Raw genomic sequence first — 15,506 nt, forward strand, 5'->3', positions numbered from 1 at the left:
CCACATAAAGAGCTGTGTTATGGCTTATTTTCTGCGTAACAAATTGCACTTCGTAGTGACGGTATTTAATATTCCATGGTGCGTACTGGGAAGCAGGAAAAAAATTCCAAATGCAGTGAAAATGGTGAAAAAACACATTTGCGACGTTTTCTTGTGGGCTTGGATTTTACAGCTTTCACTGTGTGCCCCAAATGACATGTCTACTTTATTCTTTGGGTTGCTACGATTATGTGGATACCAAATTTGTTTAGGTTTTATAATGTTTTCATACATTTAAAAAAATTAAAACCTCCTGTACAAAAATTTTTTTTTTGATTTTGCCGTCTTCTGGCGGCAATAACTTTTTCATACTTTGGTGTACAGAGCTGTGGGTGGTGTCATTTTTTGCGACTTTTGATGGCATTTTCATTGCTATAATTTTTAGGACTGTGCAACCTTTTGATCACTTTTTATTAATTTTTTATATTTTCCAAAATGGCAAAAAAAAACTTTGGGCGCTATTTTCCGTTACGGGGTTAAACGCAGCGAAAAACCGTTATAATATTTTGATAGATCGGACATTTTCGGACGCGGCGATGCCTAATGTGTTTATGATTTTTACTGTTTATTAATATTAATATCAGTTCTAGGGAAAGGGGGGTGATTTGAATTTTTAGGTTTTTTTATTATAATTTTTTTTTTTTTTACTTTTTTTTTACTTTTACTATTTTTCAGACTCCCTAGGGTACTTTAACCCTAGGTTGTCTGATCGATCCTACCATATACTGCCATACTGCAATATGGCAGTATATGGGGATTTTACTCCTCATTCATTACAATGTGCTGATTGCACATTGTAATGAATGGGTTAAAACGAGACAGCCGTGAGGCCCGAAGCTGTCATGGCAACGGATCACCGCTCCCCCTGACGTCATCGGGGAGCGATGATCCGCGGCAAGATGGCGGCGCCCATGCGGCGCCATCTTTCTGAAGCCTCCGGCAGCATTGCCGGCGGCGATCGTAGTGAAAGCACCCGCGATCGGTGCTAGCACTGATCGCGGGTGTTACCGGTAAGCCTTTGCTGCAATATGCAGCAAAGACTTACCGGCTATGGAGAGGGCTCGGCCCGCGAGCCCTCTCCATGCACCCGGACGGCATGTGTCGGGAAGGGGATAAAGTGCACATTTTTTCTGTCTTTTTGGAAACTGTGCAGCCGTCACACAAAACTGGCACAGACACTTTATTAATACATTTGCAAGCAGTTTGCAAGTTTTTTTTGTAGTGCAAACTCAGGCAGAAACCTGGTGCAAACACTTTAATAAATGTGGGCCATTGACTTTTGTTGTAGTTTTGTTTATTTATAGCATGGGGTTTTGTATCAGACGTTCATATTCCTGGAATACCCCTTTAAGGCCAAAGTGACTGTGTTCTTAATGGGTTTAAATTATTTGCAGCAATTTGTTAGGAACAAATGGTATTCATTTTATACTTGGAATTGCCCTGTACATGACTAAGGAAGGATGTAATGACATTAAGATGCATTCTATTGAACTTAGCCTACATGCACACAAACATGTGCTATGCCTGAGCTAGGACCTGGGCATAGCATACTTTCGGGTGGAGAGGCCGGCGCCATAGGCATTTATATATATGTCCCCATAACGTTTGTTTGCAAGAGGCCTTAGGGGAATGCACTGTCAAGATGGCGCCAGTGGTTGCCTGTGCATCGGCTCCGCCCCCAGTCTTGCATCACCAACTTTGCACTCTCACCTTGTCACCCCCTTCAACACCAAGCAGATCATCGGCAGCAGGAGCTCCATGTTGCATGACTGGAGTCTCCAGTCTCAGCAGCTTAAGCGCCCCTATTTGGCAAAACTGGACCTTCCTGCAGTGTCTCTTCTGAAAAACCAACAGCAACACACCACATTTTCACCACTATCATCGGTAGCGCAACACTGGCACCCATCTATTTGTTACAGTCACTAGCATATTTCATACTGTGATTGTTTCCTTTCTGTAATGTAATGTGGTTATGTTAACCTGTATTGTGGTGCAGTGTCGGACTGGGTTTTCTTAGGCCCACCAGAGAAAATGAATTTGGGGGCCCACTCTTCATTATCACCCAGGAAATATACTCTAGCAACCTCCAAATTGTGGTGTTTTCTAAAGAACCTCTGGGGTTCAGTATTGGGTTGAGCCAGGACCCACCGGAGGATCTTCTGTTACTCTAGTGGGCCAGGCCGACACTGTTGTGCTGTATTGGAATGTCCTTTAACTATGTCTACATGCAAATAAGGAACTAGCAACACGCAAAAAAGTGTCTCTAGTAGTGTACATATGTAGCTGTAACGTTAAGCCTGTCTCTTACTGTCCAATTGCCGAGACACTATGTACAAAAGAATTTCTCCTCCAAAGAATCAGTGAAGTACTACATATCATATGCTACCATAACCATAACCATTATCATCAGTTTGCTAAGTGAATAAATTAAATGTGTAGGTGTGAAGACAAAAAACAAGTTCATCATCTATTGTCTGCATTCTGTGCTTTTACAGGCTGTTGTGGTAACAGATGGAGAGAGAATCCTTGGTCTTGGAGACCTTGGCAGTTATGGCATGGGCATTCCTGTTGGTAAACTGGCACTATACACAGCCTGTGGAGGAGTAAAGCCTCAAGAGTGTCTTCCTGTTATGCTGGATGTAGGAACTGACAATGAGGTAAGCATCACATGTTAAAAATGAACCTAAATGCCAGCATATCCAGAATCAATGCATGACCTTTCCTATGATACACCACACTAAATCTCATATTGCTAAAAAACCAAGTTATAAGCTTTTACATCCGTTGAGAAGCATCCGTTGAGACTTCATTTCATCAAGTCACAGCGCATGGAGAAGCTATCAGGACACAAACAACAAAATTAGGAAGTGTACAAAAAAGTGCTACAAAGTAATTAATACCTCAAGAGATGCTCAAATACTTCCAAACAGCAACTAAAATGTACAAAATCTATTTTTCTCACAGTTAATGATGATGTGACCTGACATAGGTGCAAAGGTCATTAGTATCACACAGAGTAATCAGAGCTGTGTGTTATAAGGAGCCATGCACCTGTGTGACCTAGCACATTTTTCTGTTCACTGGATATAAACATTGAAGTTTTCTAGGGAATGATGGCAAGAAGAGATCCGGAAAAGGAAAGGTTACACAAATTATATTGGAAAATTGTATAGCTTTTCATTATACAATCAATAATTAGCATAATAATATTTATTTGCTAAAACAAGACAACCCCTTTAAGTAATAATCATTTTGAAAACTGCTAGCCATTGACCCTTTTAAGCGTTTGAAGTGTAAACTGATTTTGGTTGGTCACTTCCAAGCGGTTCTCATAGAAACCATTTAAAATACCAGATGTACATAGAGTATACAATTACTGTATTTTTTGGACCATAAGATGCACTTTTTAGCAAGAAAAATTCTTGCTAAAAAGTGCCTGCGTCTTATAGACCGAAGGTCAGGAGGATCCAGCACTGCCAGACCCTCCTGACCCCGATCTCCCAGAGAGGACTGCTCTTTTCTCTCCCGGTTGTCCTACAGGACCTGCAGTGATGTCAGCATCATGTAACTGCTCACATGCTTCTTACATTACCACAGGACCTGATACTGGGAGAGTGGGGACATTCTGGGCTGGGACAGGGTAAGAAGAAGGGGAAGGGGGGAAGTCTGTGTTTGTGGGGTGGGGGTTCTGTGTGTATAGCTGAGCTGTGTGTGTATCTGTATGAATGATGCAGAGCTGTGTGTGTATCTGTATGAATGATGCAAAGCTGTGTGTGTATCTGTATGGATGATGCAGAGCTGTGTGTGTAACTGTATGGATGTTGCAGGGCTGTTTGTGTATCTGTATGGATGATGCTCAGCTGTGTGTGTAATTATGGATGATGCAGAACTGTGTTCTTAAATGTATGGATGATGCAGAGCTGTGTGTGTAACTGTATGGATGATGCAGGGCTGTGTGTGTAACTGTATGGATGATGCAACTTTTTTTGGAAACCTAAATCTGTGGTGCGTCTTATAGCCCGAAAAATACAGTAAATAACTTTTCATCATACCTTTCTACAATCTATAAAACGAGGGCATCTAAGTTGTGTGGTGGCAAAAATAGGGAGTTATTATTCATATTCCCCTTATGGCTCCAAATAAGCAAACAGCCCCCTTTGTACATCTGCACAATAGAAACACACATGTTTATTGCTACATGATAAGGTACATTGCCTCCTTTTAGTGTACAGTGCTGCATACATGAATATTAGTCATCATTTATAGTTTAGTGTATGATTCCCCTTTTCAACTGCCATAAGTTTAGTGTACAGGCAGTCCCCGGGTTACATACAAGATAGGGTCTATAGGTTTGTTCTTAAGTTGAATTTGTATCTAAGTCAGAACTATATATTTTATCATTGTAAGCCCAGACAGAACTTTTTTGGTCTCTGTGACAATTGGATTTTAAATATTTTGGGTTGTCATATGAATAAGGATTAACACTAAAGATTCATTACAGACACCTGTGATAACTGTTACAGCTGATCATTGTAGCCTAGGACTAAAGTACAATAAATTACCAATATCCAGAGGTCTGTTTGTAACTAGGGGTCGTATGTAAGTCGAGTGTTGTTAAGTAGGGGACCGCATGTATATATGTAATTTTATTGCTTGTGCTCCTTTTAATTAGTTCCCTTAATCTATAACTATAAGTAATTGATAACTTACTTTATAACTGTAAAACTCTGTGCCTCTATATAACTGTTACTTCAATGTTCCCTGTTTTCTTACATTGTTCTATAGTTCTTCTCAATCATCTGCCCTTAATACATTATACATTGATGTTACTTACCCGATCCATCCTGATTCCTGATCCCTGAGAAGCATGGCTCCTAATTTATCCTCTCCTGCTTTGACAGAACACCAACATCCTGTGCAGTGACTGTATCATATCAGTGTTATGGAGGGTTCTTTGCCATTACTTTAAACTGTATTTATTTCCTAGAACAGGTTGTTATTTTAACAATTGATTCAGGAGAACTGGCCAGATACCATCCGTGGGAATAATTCTATTACTGTATGTAAGGATTTACTATAATAATTAACTAGACTTATATGCTATATAAAATGACTAAGTGTCTTTGGCCTCACCCTCAACAACCCTGCTTCATTATGTACTGCAGAGCCTGACGAAGTCCATGAAGAGGGGCTAAGAACATGTTTTTACCACTGTTAGTTCTCTGCAGGTTGTAATGTATGAAACTGGTTTTGATTTGATTGACTATCTACGGTCCTATAAATGCTACCAATGCATTTTTCTACTGATCCCATTCCCTCATCATTTCATGAATAAAAATATTCCTTTCATTTTTTTTATCGAATTGAATAAGCTCAATACCCAACTAGTTTGACCTTTTTGTCTATGGTTCATTCCTACTGAGACTAAATATATTTATTTGCCAGCCACGTTCCACTATATTTAACTCAGTCATGCGGTTTAGTAGAAATGCTCATAACCCTGGAGGATGCCAATACTTCTGCCAATAAGCCTTGAGCTATACAGCCACAAACAAAGCACCATGTTTTAGAAAGAGGCATGGTTGGCATGGTCTAAAATCTTCTAGGTGTATCAAAGATAATTTAACATCCCTTTTGCTTGCTCAACTATTAAGTTTAATACATGCCCTAATATGTTTTATGCAGAAATGTTCTGCTTCCATTCAGTGTCTTGCTTAAGAGTGACATCAATGTGTCTGTTGTTATTCCAACATGTCTAAGCTGCTCATGCTTTCCCAGTATTGAGTATGTCTACAAAAACGTACAGAAACCACAACTTCTGTGGGTAATAAAGTAGAGGTTTTGTAATGGAAAAAGGATTTGAGAACAAAAGAAGAATTGTATGCAAATAACAGTAAATAAGGTTCTTCAGGGAACTGACAGAAATATAATAACATTTTACTACCTCAACCTTCCAGTACTTCATATGAAGGACAAATAAATAATAAAATCTTGAATACAGATTGTAGAGGGCTACAGTTACAACTTCTAGGACCACCCATATGCCACTCCAACTACCAAAATAGGAGTGGTTATGATAGATGGGGCTTGCACACAGCAATTACTGCATGGCCTCCCTCAATCCGCCAGTAGCCTGCAGGACTCACAGGAAGTCCCAGGTCACAGGGGCGTTGCTAGGGTTGTGGCAGAAGTCTGCAGGACTCATAGGAAGTCCCAAGTCCCAGGGGCATTGCTAGGGTTGTAAAAGATCGGGGGCACGGGCCCCAACACACATGTATTGAAGTTTCAGTAATACCCACTCCTGTACATACCTCTCCATGTATGGTTGGGCCTATAACTACTGTATCTAACATATACAGCTACAAAAACCACAGGAGGAATCCCTACTTGTTCCATCCAGTGACTGCCATTGCTGTGTTCTCTATCTTCTCCATTATGCATCACAACGTCCCCTCTTCAGCCACAAGTTCTTCAAACAGACATCTTATGTTCCTCATTGTCCCTAACACTCTCCACAAAATACTAAAAGGCGCCTTTCACATACATGTATACTACACCCAAGCTAGGACTGCTTGGCTGGGGCGGTTCAGGGGTGACCACTTCTCACATTCTCACAGAAGATCTTATTTTGCAGCAATGGCACAGTGACATACAAGTGTGCTCACTGTAACACGCCGTGTGATCGCGTCTCCTGCTTTCTGTAGTGGGGAACAGAACCAACGGCTCCATTCACCACTACAGAGCACAGAATGAGGAAATCTGCCGTGCAGCGGCATAAGTGCCCTGCTGATCCGGGACATTCGGGGCGCAGGACAAAAGATCTGGGGGACAGGCCCCGGATCTTTTGTCCAAGCGACACCCCTGCCAAGTCCTACTACCAGTGGGTCACATGAGATAAATTTTATTATATGGATAACCCTATTAGGGTCTTGCGCCTTGTAAATGTCCCTATATTGATCCTGTGTATTTAGTAATCTGTAATCTATGAAAGCCATCAAGGAAATAGTATTTCAAATTACCAATAAAGAGTTCTAAAATAGGGTTTCCATTGATAAGCTATAGTGGGGAGTGGCTGCAAAGATAGTTACTATCTCAAAGACCTATATTATCCATGTGACCAACCCAGTGGTTTAAGTGGGTAACACATAGTTCAATTTCTCTCTGCTTGTACTATAGGAGAAATGCCAGTTACTGTATGCAGATTATCACAGCTCCCATATGATCAACTTATTTTAGGGAACTCATTGTGGAAAGTGGACAGCATCTTAAAAAAATTGTAATACAAGAAAAAAAAGGGAAACTAATATGATATATAAAGGAAAACTAATACACACCTGACTTACAGATGACCCCTAGTTACAGACTGACCCCTCTGCCCACTGTGACCTCTGGTGAAGCTCTAGTCCTAGACTGCAATGATCAGCTGTAATGAAGTTTGATTGATAATTCTTGGTCCCATTACAGCAAAAAAAATGTAAACTCCAATTGTCACTGGGACAAAAAAAATTTTTGGTCTGGATCTACAATTATAAAATATACAGTTTCAACTTAAGAACAAACCTTCGGAACCTATCTTGTACGTAAACCGGGGACTGCCTGTAATACAGTTTATAGGCATACTGTTTATGTACTACTATAAAGTATATTGGTATTGGGAAGCACTGGTATTGGAGTTAAATATATTATTCTGGCCCTCTAAAACCATTCCAATTTCTCACATAGTCCTCTGGGAAAATGAATTGCCCACCCCTGTATTATACTATTAGTAACACAGGATTTTAAGAATTAACATAATAAGGATGTATCAACTTTTTTTAAATTGGAAATATGGACGAGTTATACTCAATCTATAAATAGACAAATCGATTCACTTGTCTCTATAGAAAACCAACAGTTTGGCCCACGTAGTCTCGTGGCAATCGTAGGCAATCTCAGCAAGTAAATTTGTTTCTACATTTTTGATATCTGTCATTTTTATCCACGTTGAGTTGTTTTGTCTGCTTCTACTTTGCAGAATGGCTTTAGAGAAATATTTTTATAAAACAGTCATATTGGTCAAATAGTTTTTCAAGGTTTCACAGTGGGAAGATGCATATACATCATTTATTAGTGGAATTAAATTAATATTATTTTATATGTCTTTAGTTGACAGAGTACTGTTAATACAGTACTTGTCAAAAATGTTCCTCTGTAGCAGAGAAATAGGTGGACTATAATGATTTCCTATCTTTGTCCAATAACTGAGTCTCCTGCGTACATTCCTCACCTCTCTTGATCCATTTGTTTCCTGATGAAGAAACCTAGAAGCAAATCCACTGAGATTTCAACAGGTAAACTGCAAAACCTGTAAATACAAGGTTTATGTAGTAACTACTGTGGAAGAAGTAACCATACAGAGGAACAGGGAGCATGGAATAAGTAGTAGAAGCTAGAAATGAAATACAGGCGGGCCCCTACTTAAGGACACCCAACTTACAGACTACCCCTAGTTAAAGACGGACCCCTCTGCTCACTGTGACCTCTGGTAAAGCTCTGTGGATGCTTTACTATAGTCCTAGCCGGCGAAACCCTGGGTCGGGCGGATAGAAAGCTAGCGTCCCGTTATGTGAATTTGTGATATGCGCATTTTTAATGGATTTTTGTGAGTTTGATGAATTGGAATAAATTTTAACCTTGTTGGAACGTACCACACCATCTGCCTGCATATTGTCTTCCAGTTACAATATAATAAAGGAGGAGAATGAGAGTGCGATGGTGCTAGTCTGAATGCTGACATACTTTCAGCAGGAGAAATTGAAGATTGGTGCTGTTCATCGAAGTTTTAAGATAAAATAAGAGGGAGAAGAAGAATCCTTGGAGCTCCGGTCATAGTGAAAATATTTTTCTCTATTTTGTGGACTGCAATAATCAGATGTAAGGTGTCTGTAATGAAGCTTTATTGATAATCCTTGTTCCCATTGCAGCAAAAAATTTTGAAACTCTGATTGTCACTGGAGCACAAATAATATTTTGTTGTCTGGATCTACAATTATAAAATATACAGTTTTGACTTACATACAAATTCAACTTAAGAATAAACCTATGGACCCTATCTTGTATGTAGTATATCTGCCTGTAGTCACAATATAATTAGAACAAAGAAAAATTCTTTCATAAAAGAGGTTTCTTACAATCCTTGAGCACCTTGGTCACATACCAATAAAAAGAAAAGACGCAGCATTACCAAAAAATGCTTATTTGTATTAGGATTTAGATTTTAGAATTATAACAAGTTTTCAGTATAATATAAATTAGATATTTATAGTGCAACAATAACTTTTCCAGAGAGTAGGCAGTCCATAGTTCAACAAAGTGGAACACAGACACTGAGGAGGCTTGTTAATATGTATTCTTTCTTTTGGGGGACACATTCACTTCCACGGTCATGACTACAGCAGGGGGCTTGTTCTCCAAAATGTTAGATGATATGCAGGAACATGCGCACAAACTCCACAAGTACCTCTGCTTTTCTAAGGCAAACTATGGACCACCTACCCTGCAGAAAAGCTATTGTTGCACATTAACAGTGTAGTTTATTGGATTGTCACATCAGTTAAGTTGTTACATGAAGAGTATAGCCTGTGTTGTGTAAGTACTAGGGGATAACAGCTTCCATGCTGTGCAGATAGTGTCTGGAGAGCAGGGTCTGGGTGGAGGAGATTGTAGTGGAGAGAAGTGTCTAGGATAAAGCTTCAAGTGTTAATAGTGGTTCAGGATAACATACTGTGATGAACGGACAGATAAGGAACAGGAAAGATCCTCTATTCTTTGCTGGAGACTTCTGGAACCATAGAGCTGCACATAAACAAGGCTTTCCTGCAAGTTACACAGAGGGCAGAATTAAATGGTCTCCCTATACGACAAGATCCATTGATTTGTGGAAAAAATATTATCAGAGGGATACTTTATTTGAATTGAGCTTTTAGGGGTTTGATAGGAAATGCTGGATATGTGCAAACTACCATTGCTAAACCATATCATTTGAGACTTGGAAAATTCACTGGTTGATTTAATTGTGGTGAAGTGTCCAAGAAAACCGCATGCAGCAGCTTCTCCATATTAAATATATGGCACATTCGAGTAAGAAGAGCGTAGAGCTATATTTTATTGCTTTGTATTTCTGAAAGTCTTAGTTATTTTCTCATATACAATGATACACTGATACCTTACATGTGGACACAGCTGCAAGTACCACAAGAGGACCCATTTTTCTGAGGATCTTGTCGCTCCCCTAGACATCATGGGGAGGGACAAGATGCCTAGCTAAATGGCTGCAGGCATGAACCACTGGCAATTACATGCTGCTTGTGGATTTGTAAGGGATAACACCTGCACACATTGAAAGCACCAATCAAAAGGGTTACCAATGAGTGCTTGACCGAATGCTGAACTCGAGCATTATCTTCCTGCTGAAGTCGGTGTTCATGTCCGGGACATGAACGTGAATATTCTGTGAGTTTGGTGTATTGTAATTAATGCCAAAAGTTCAGTTGTCAAAAGTTCAGTCGTCCAGTGTTTGGCATTTGGAAGCGTCTAGCTATATGTTTTTGTTGTCATTCATCTCCATTGCTCCATTGCCTTACCACTACCTGCCTATCCATGCACATCAATATACACATATATATATATATATATATATATCAAATACTTGATAACCATATATATATGATACATTTTTTACTTATGTAGAGTTAGTAACATAAACTGTAACTCAGACATTAGAAAGGCTTTTGCATGATTAATGTGGACAGTATGTACAACAATACCACAAACTGTACAGTTTTCTCTGGGGTTATGTCTTGTGAACACACAGAAATGGATTATCTAATGTAATATGAGGTCATTCACCGCACATTCTGACCTATCCTTCTCATGATGCTTTACAGTCATGATTGCTTCTGATAATAAATAAAATATCACGTGAAAGCTGAAAAATAAGCCAAAGGAATGACTCAGAATAACAAGGGACCAAATCAAAGAAATACTTTCCTTTCTTTCCTATACTGCTTCACTTTACTTCTTTATTAAAAACTCAGTGTTGATAAGTCATTGACTTTTTATATGTCTGGGGAACAACATTAGTTGGCACTTCTTTTTATTTCAAAGTTTTATTAGGTTTTTTAAATAAGAAGATAACAGTAGCTTCAGTAACCTATAACAATCCAGTCGGGGAAGTAAAAAAAGAAGAATACAGGCGGTCCCCTACTTAAGGACTTCTGACTTACAGATAACCCCCTAGTTAAAGATGGACCCCTCTGGTGAAGCTCTCTGAATGCTTTACTATAGTCCCAGATTGCAATGATCAGCTGTAAGGTGTCTGTAATGAAGCTTTATTGATAAACTTTGGTCCAACTACAGCAAAAAATTCCAAACTCCAATTGTCACTGGGACAATGATAAAATATACAGTTTTGACTTACATACAAATTCGAGTTAAGAACAAACCTATGGAGCCTATCTTGAATGTAACTTGGGACTGCCTGTAACAGGCTTATTAGTAATATAATAGAGAGTCCATAGAATTCTGATGAGGCTCAGCCTCACATTTCTAGCATGTACTGATATTATCACAAGAATGAATCTATAGGTACTAGGAATAATGGACAGATGTACCTTGGACCTACTAGAAAAATTAGTTGTAGGGCCTATACAACATGTATAAGTCATTTTAATTGCACTCTAATTGACAAGTCATCTCTGAACTAGTGTATGTCGTATGGAATAATTAAAAAGTTGTTTGTCATTTTGGATTCACCTATAGAACTAGGTCTGGCAGTTTCAAATTTGTCATACATTTGATTTCTGTCAGGAAACTGCAACTTTTTTTTAAAGCCTAAAATCCTCCAGTTTTCAAGTCTAAAAAAGGACTGATACTTGTCGTACACTATACTGTTTGCCTTTTTCAGCAGTCATTTTTGTTACAGATAGGATTAATTTTAAAGGTAACGCCTCAGTTATAGGAGTTGTCATTTAGAACAGCAGCAGTGCTGATATCCAACCCCAAAACAACGACAGATTGTCTATTATTTATTAGCCCTACTTCATTGTCTTACCAACTTTACAATACCTGACTATGTAGAGCTGTTCTATCCTTACATAATGCACTCTTTTTTTAATATACCTGTCTACCTTTGATATCACATTAAAAGATAGTAATTTGAGGGCATAATGGGGCACGTTTACTTACCCGGGCGACAGAGTTCACCCGAAGTGCATTGTCCGACGATAATGCACTCTGGTACGATTCACTAAGATTGCACGCCTGATATCCTGCATGTGTCGCTTCCCCGCTCAGATCCAACGAAGTTCACTTTCTTCTTCCTGGTGCATGTAACTGCATTAGTTGCGACACAATTTTAATCTTAAATCCCGCGCTCAGTCGTAATAGTTGGGATCGTCCGATGGCCCGCCCCCGATTTCTGTCGCATGAAAGCCGGTGCGGCTATGTCAAAATTCAATTGCATGTTGATCAAATCATGTCAGTTCCTTTATCCCAGCCCATTGTATCATGTGGTGAGGCACAGGGCAGAGTTGAAGTGCTGCATGCTCTACCTATACTATGTTGTTTGCAGCCATAGGATTAACTTCTCTCCTTTCTCAGTCCCTCCCAGCATCACCAGGGATGTACCAATCAATTCTGGCCATGGTCGTAACATCACAGGAAGTAACACAATCACAGGCAACTCTCCATATTAGAGTGGGGGTAATTGTGGATAAGCAAGGGATTAGATTTGTTGATGAGGTTATGAAGTTCTGCATCAGCTCTGTTATGTCTCATGAGATTCTGCAGCAGCTCAAGTGGGTCTTTTAAAGTATATCCTGTCATACCTTCCTATGACACTATTTTTTACCACAAATATATATAAAAAAAATTAGGTTGCTTAGGTCCAGCCCTTTGACATCACAAATGAAGAAAAAAATTAAAGACCCTTCTATTATGTGGATGTGTTCACACACAGCGGGAGGAGCTTCTCCTAATTACTGATTCATTTGGGAAAAAAACATGTGTTTTGCCATTAAATAATGCAAAGTACATGCTCTTCCCAATTGCATCAATTTAGGTATAAACACATCTGCAATCAGCAACCTCCCCTCTTCCCCACTAAGCTAGAATTGCATTTCTAAATGCCATTCAAAGATGATGGGGGTCATTTACTAAGGGCCCGATTCGCGTTTTCCCAATGTGTTACCCGAATATTTCCGATTTGCTCCAATTTCCCCTGAATTACCCCGGGATTTTGGCGCACACGATCGGATTGTGGCGCATCGGCGCCGGCATGCACGCGATGGAAATCGGGGGGCGTAGCCGAACGAAAACCCGACGGATTCGGAAAAACCGCTGCATTTAAAAAACAAAAAAGTGTCGCGTAAATTGCACTTACCTTCACTCAGCCCGGCTCGGTGTATTCCAGTGCGTTCCGATGCTCTTCAGCGCAGCAGCGCCACCTGGTGGACGGCAGAGGAACTGCCTTAGTGAATCCCGGCCGAACCCGAATCCAGCGCAGAGAACGCGCCGCTGGATCGCGAATGTGCCGGGTAAGTAAATCTGCCCCAGTGTGTAAATCAGGGCCGGCACCAGTACTGCTGGGGGGCCCACATAAGGCGGTACATAATGAATCCATGGGGCCGAGGAGGGCAAGGGAACAGGAAACTGTTTTAGTTTTTTAATTTTTAATGCCGCCATTTGAGTTCACTGCAAAGGGGTCTTCTGAGGCTCTTTCACCCAGGGGCCTACTGAAACCTGCAGCTGACCCTGGTGTGAATGCAGCCTCTGGCTCTATGCGAATGGACAGATGTGCATGGGAGGGCAGGAGGAACCCCATCAGTTGTTTGAGAGCTGTGGCTCACCGTGAACTATCCTGAGTGTCACATACTTTACATAAAAAAAAATAAAAAATAAAAAAAAACTATAAAGTTCAAACTACCCCACTTGCTAAACACAATATTTGAAAATTTAAACAATTTTTACTATTTAAAGGGATGCTGAATCTTAGATGCCGGTTTTATGACACTTTTTTTTTTCTAAAAAGTTAATATTTTTTCTAATGCTGTTAATATCCCTACGTCAAACATATATAAATATTTCTGAAATTTTTATATAACTAATTAGTGGGCTTTAAGACCATTTTCAGCTAGTTATACATTTTGTTTATAAGTAGGAAAACCCTTGTAAGATAGACTAATAATTTAGAGCTCCTTTCATTGAAATATAGTATCTAATTCCCACTCACATTCCATCTTGAATTTATAAACCAGATTATCATGGATAATTGCCAGAGTGCATGTCATATTGTCCATCATTATGTGACTCAATTTACCCTTGATTGTATGTAATCTGTAATTTAACAATAAATAAGGCATCAATTAAGCGGTTGGCAATCCCGTCCATGAGAGCATCCCTACCAAGCATGACATTATGGCTGGGATGACTGTGCTATTAAAAACATGCACCACCAAGATTTATTGTTTTTTTTATGGAACTTTTGTGTCCTGCAGTGTAATAAATGTCCTAATTTTACATTAAGAAACATTGAAACCAGTGTTTCTCACAAACTTTGTTGTTTTAAAGATTTTTTAAAGGGGAAGAAGGCAAAGGGGGAAAAGGTGATGACTCTGCTCAAGCTCCTTCTTTCCACAATGTATCCTTCATTCTCCATGTATAAACTCCTGTCTGCTGCAATCAATGTCCTCGGTGGAATAGGAGTTAGGGCTCTTCACATTAACGTTGATGTTCAGCTTCAGTAGTGTATCCATTGCGTTTAGTCTTCGTTGTGTCTCTGTTTTTCTTCCGTTTTGTCTCTGTGTCTGCAAAAAAAATGAAGGTTTAACATTGCTTTGATAACATTATACATATATGTTTTTTCAGCCTCACTAGTAAAAAAAATAGATGTTTCCATTTTTTGTGGACCCATAGACTTCTATTGCCTCCCATAATCCCCATCTGTGAATAAAATAGGACATGTTTTGTAATTTTTTCCATGGATGAGGGATCAGTGAAAATACAAGCCAATGTGAAAACACTCATAGAAATCAATGGCCTTGTGAGGCATTGTGGAAATCTCTGAACCACGGACGTGAAAACCAACATCAATGTGAAAGAGCCTAAGAATGGTCGTGTCAGTGCTCAATATCAAGGTTCTTGGTTCAGTGACTACTAAAGCTACAGATTGGCTGAATCAGTCACATAGCTGCAAGCTATGGAGAGTCACAAGGAGAGTTGAGGCTGCACTACAGCTTGAACAGTGTTAGTACTTTTTCTGTATTCCTGCTGCAGCCCACCAGGAGTTTTATGGTGCAAGTGGTAAAACCCTAAAAAAAACATAGACCTTTGTTAATAAAACACAAGTCTTGGGGGCAGACTAGTAGAAGGGATGGAGAGAACAGCGGCCATAATGAATGGTCAATCAATTATTATCGGTTCTAATTGTG

General features: G+C 39.6%; 1 protein-coding gene across 1 annotated transcript in view; it reads left to right on the top strand.

The window, feature by feature from the left end:
* The window catches only part of ME1 (malic enzyme 1), a 216,632-nt gene that overhangs the window by 89,611 nt on the left and 111,515 nt on the right, over window positions 1–15,506 (top strand). The window contains exon 5 of the mRNA XM_072142033.1: window positions 2,535–2,696. Coding sequence (XP_071998134.1) covers window positions 2,535–2,696 — 162 coding nt within the window. The remainder of the gene's footprint in view (window positions 1–2,534; window positions 2,697–15,506) is intronic.

The sequence above is a fragment of the Engystomops pustulosus genome, chromosome 3 (genome assembly GCF_040894005.1).
Source record: "Engystomops pustulosus chromosome 3, aEngPut4.maternal, whole genome shotgun sequence".
In the NCBI taxonomy this organism is placed as follows: Eukaryota; Metazoa; Chordata; class Amphibia; order Anura; family Leptodactylidae; genus Engystomops; species Engystomops pustulosus.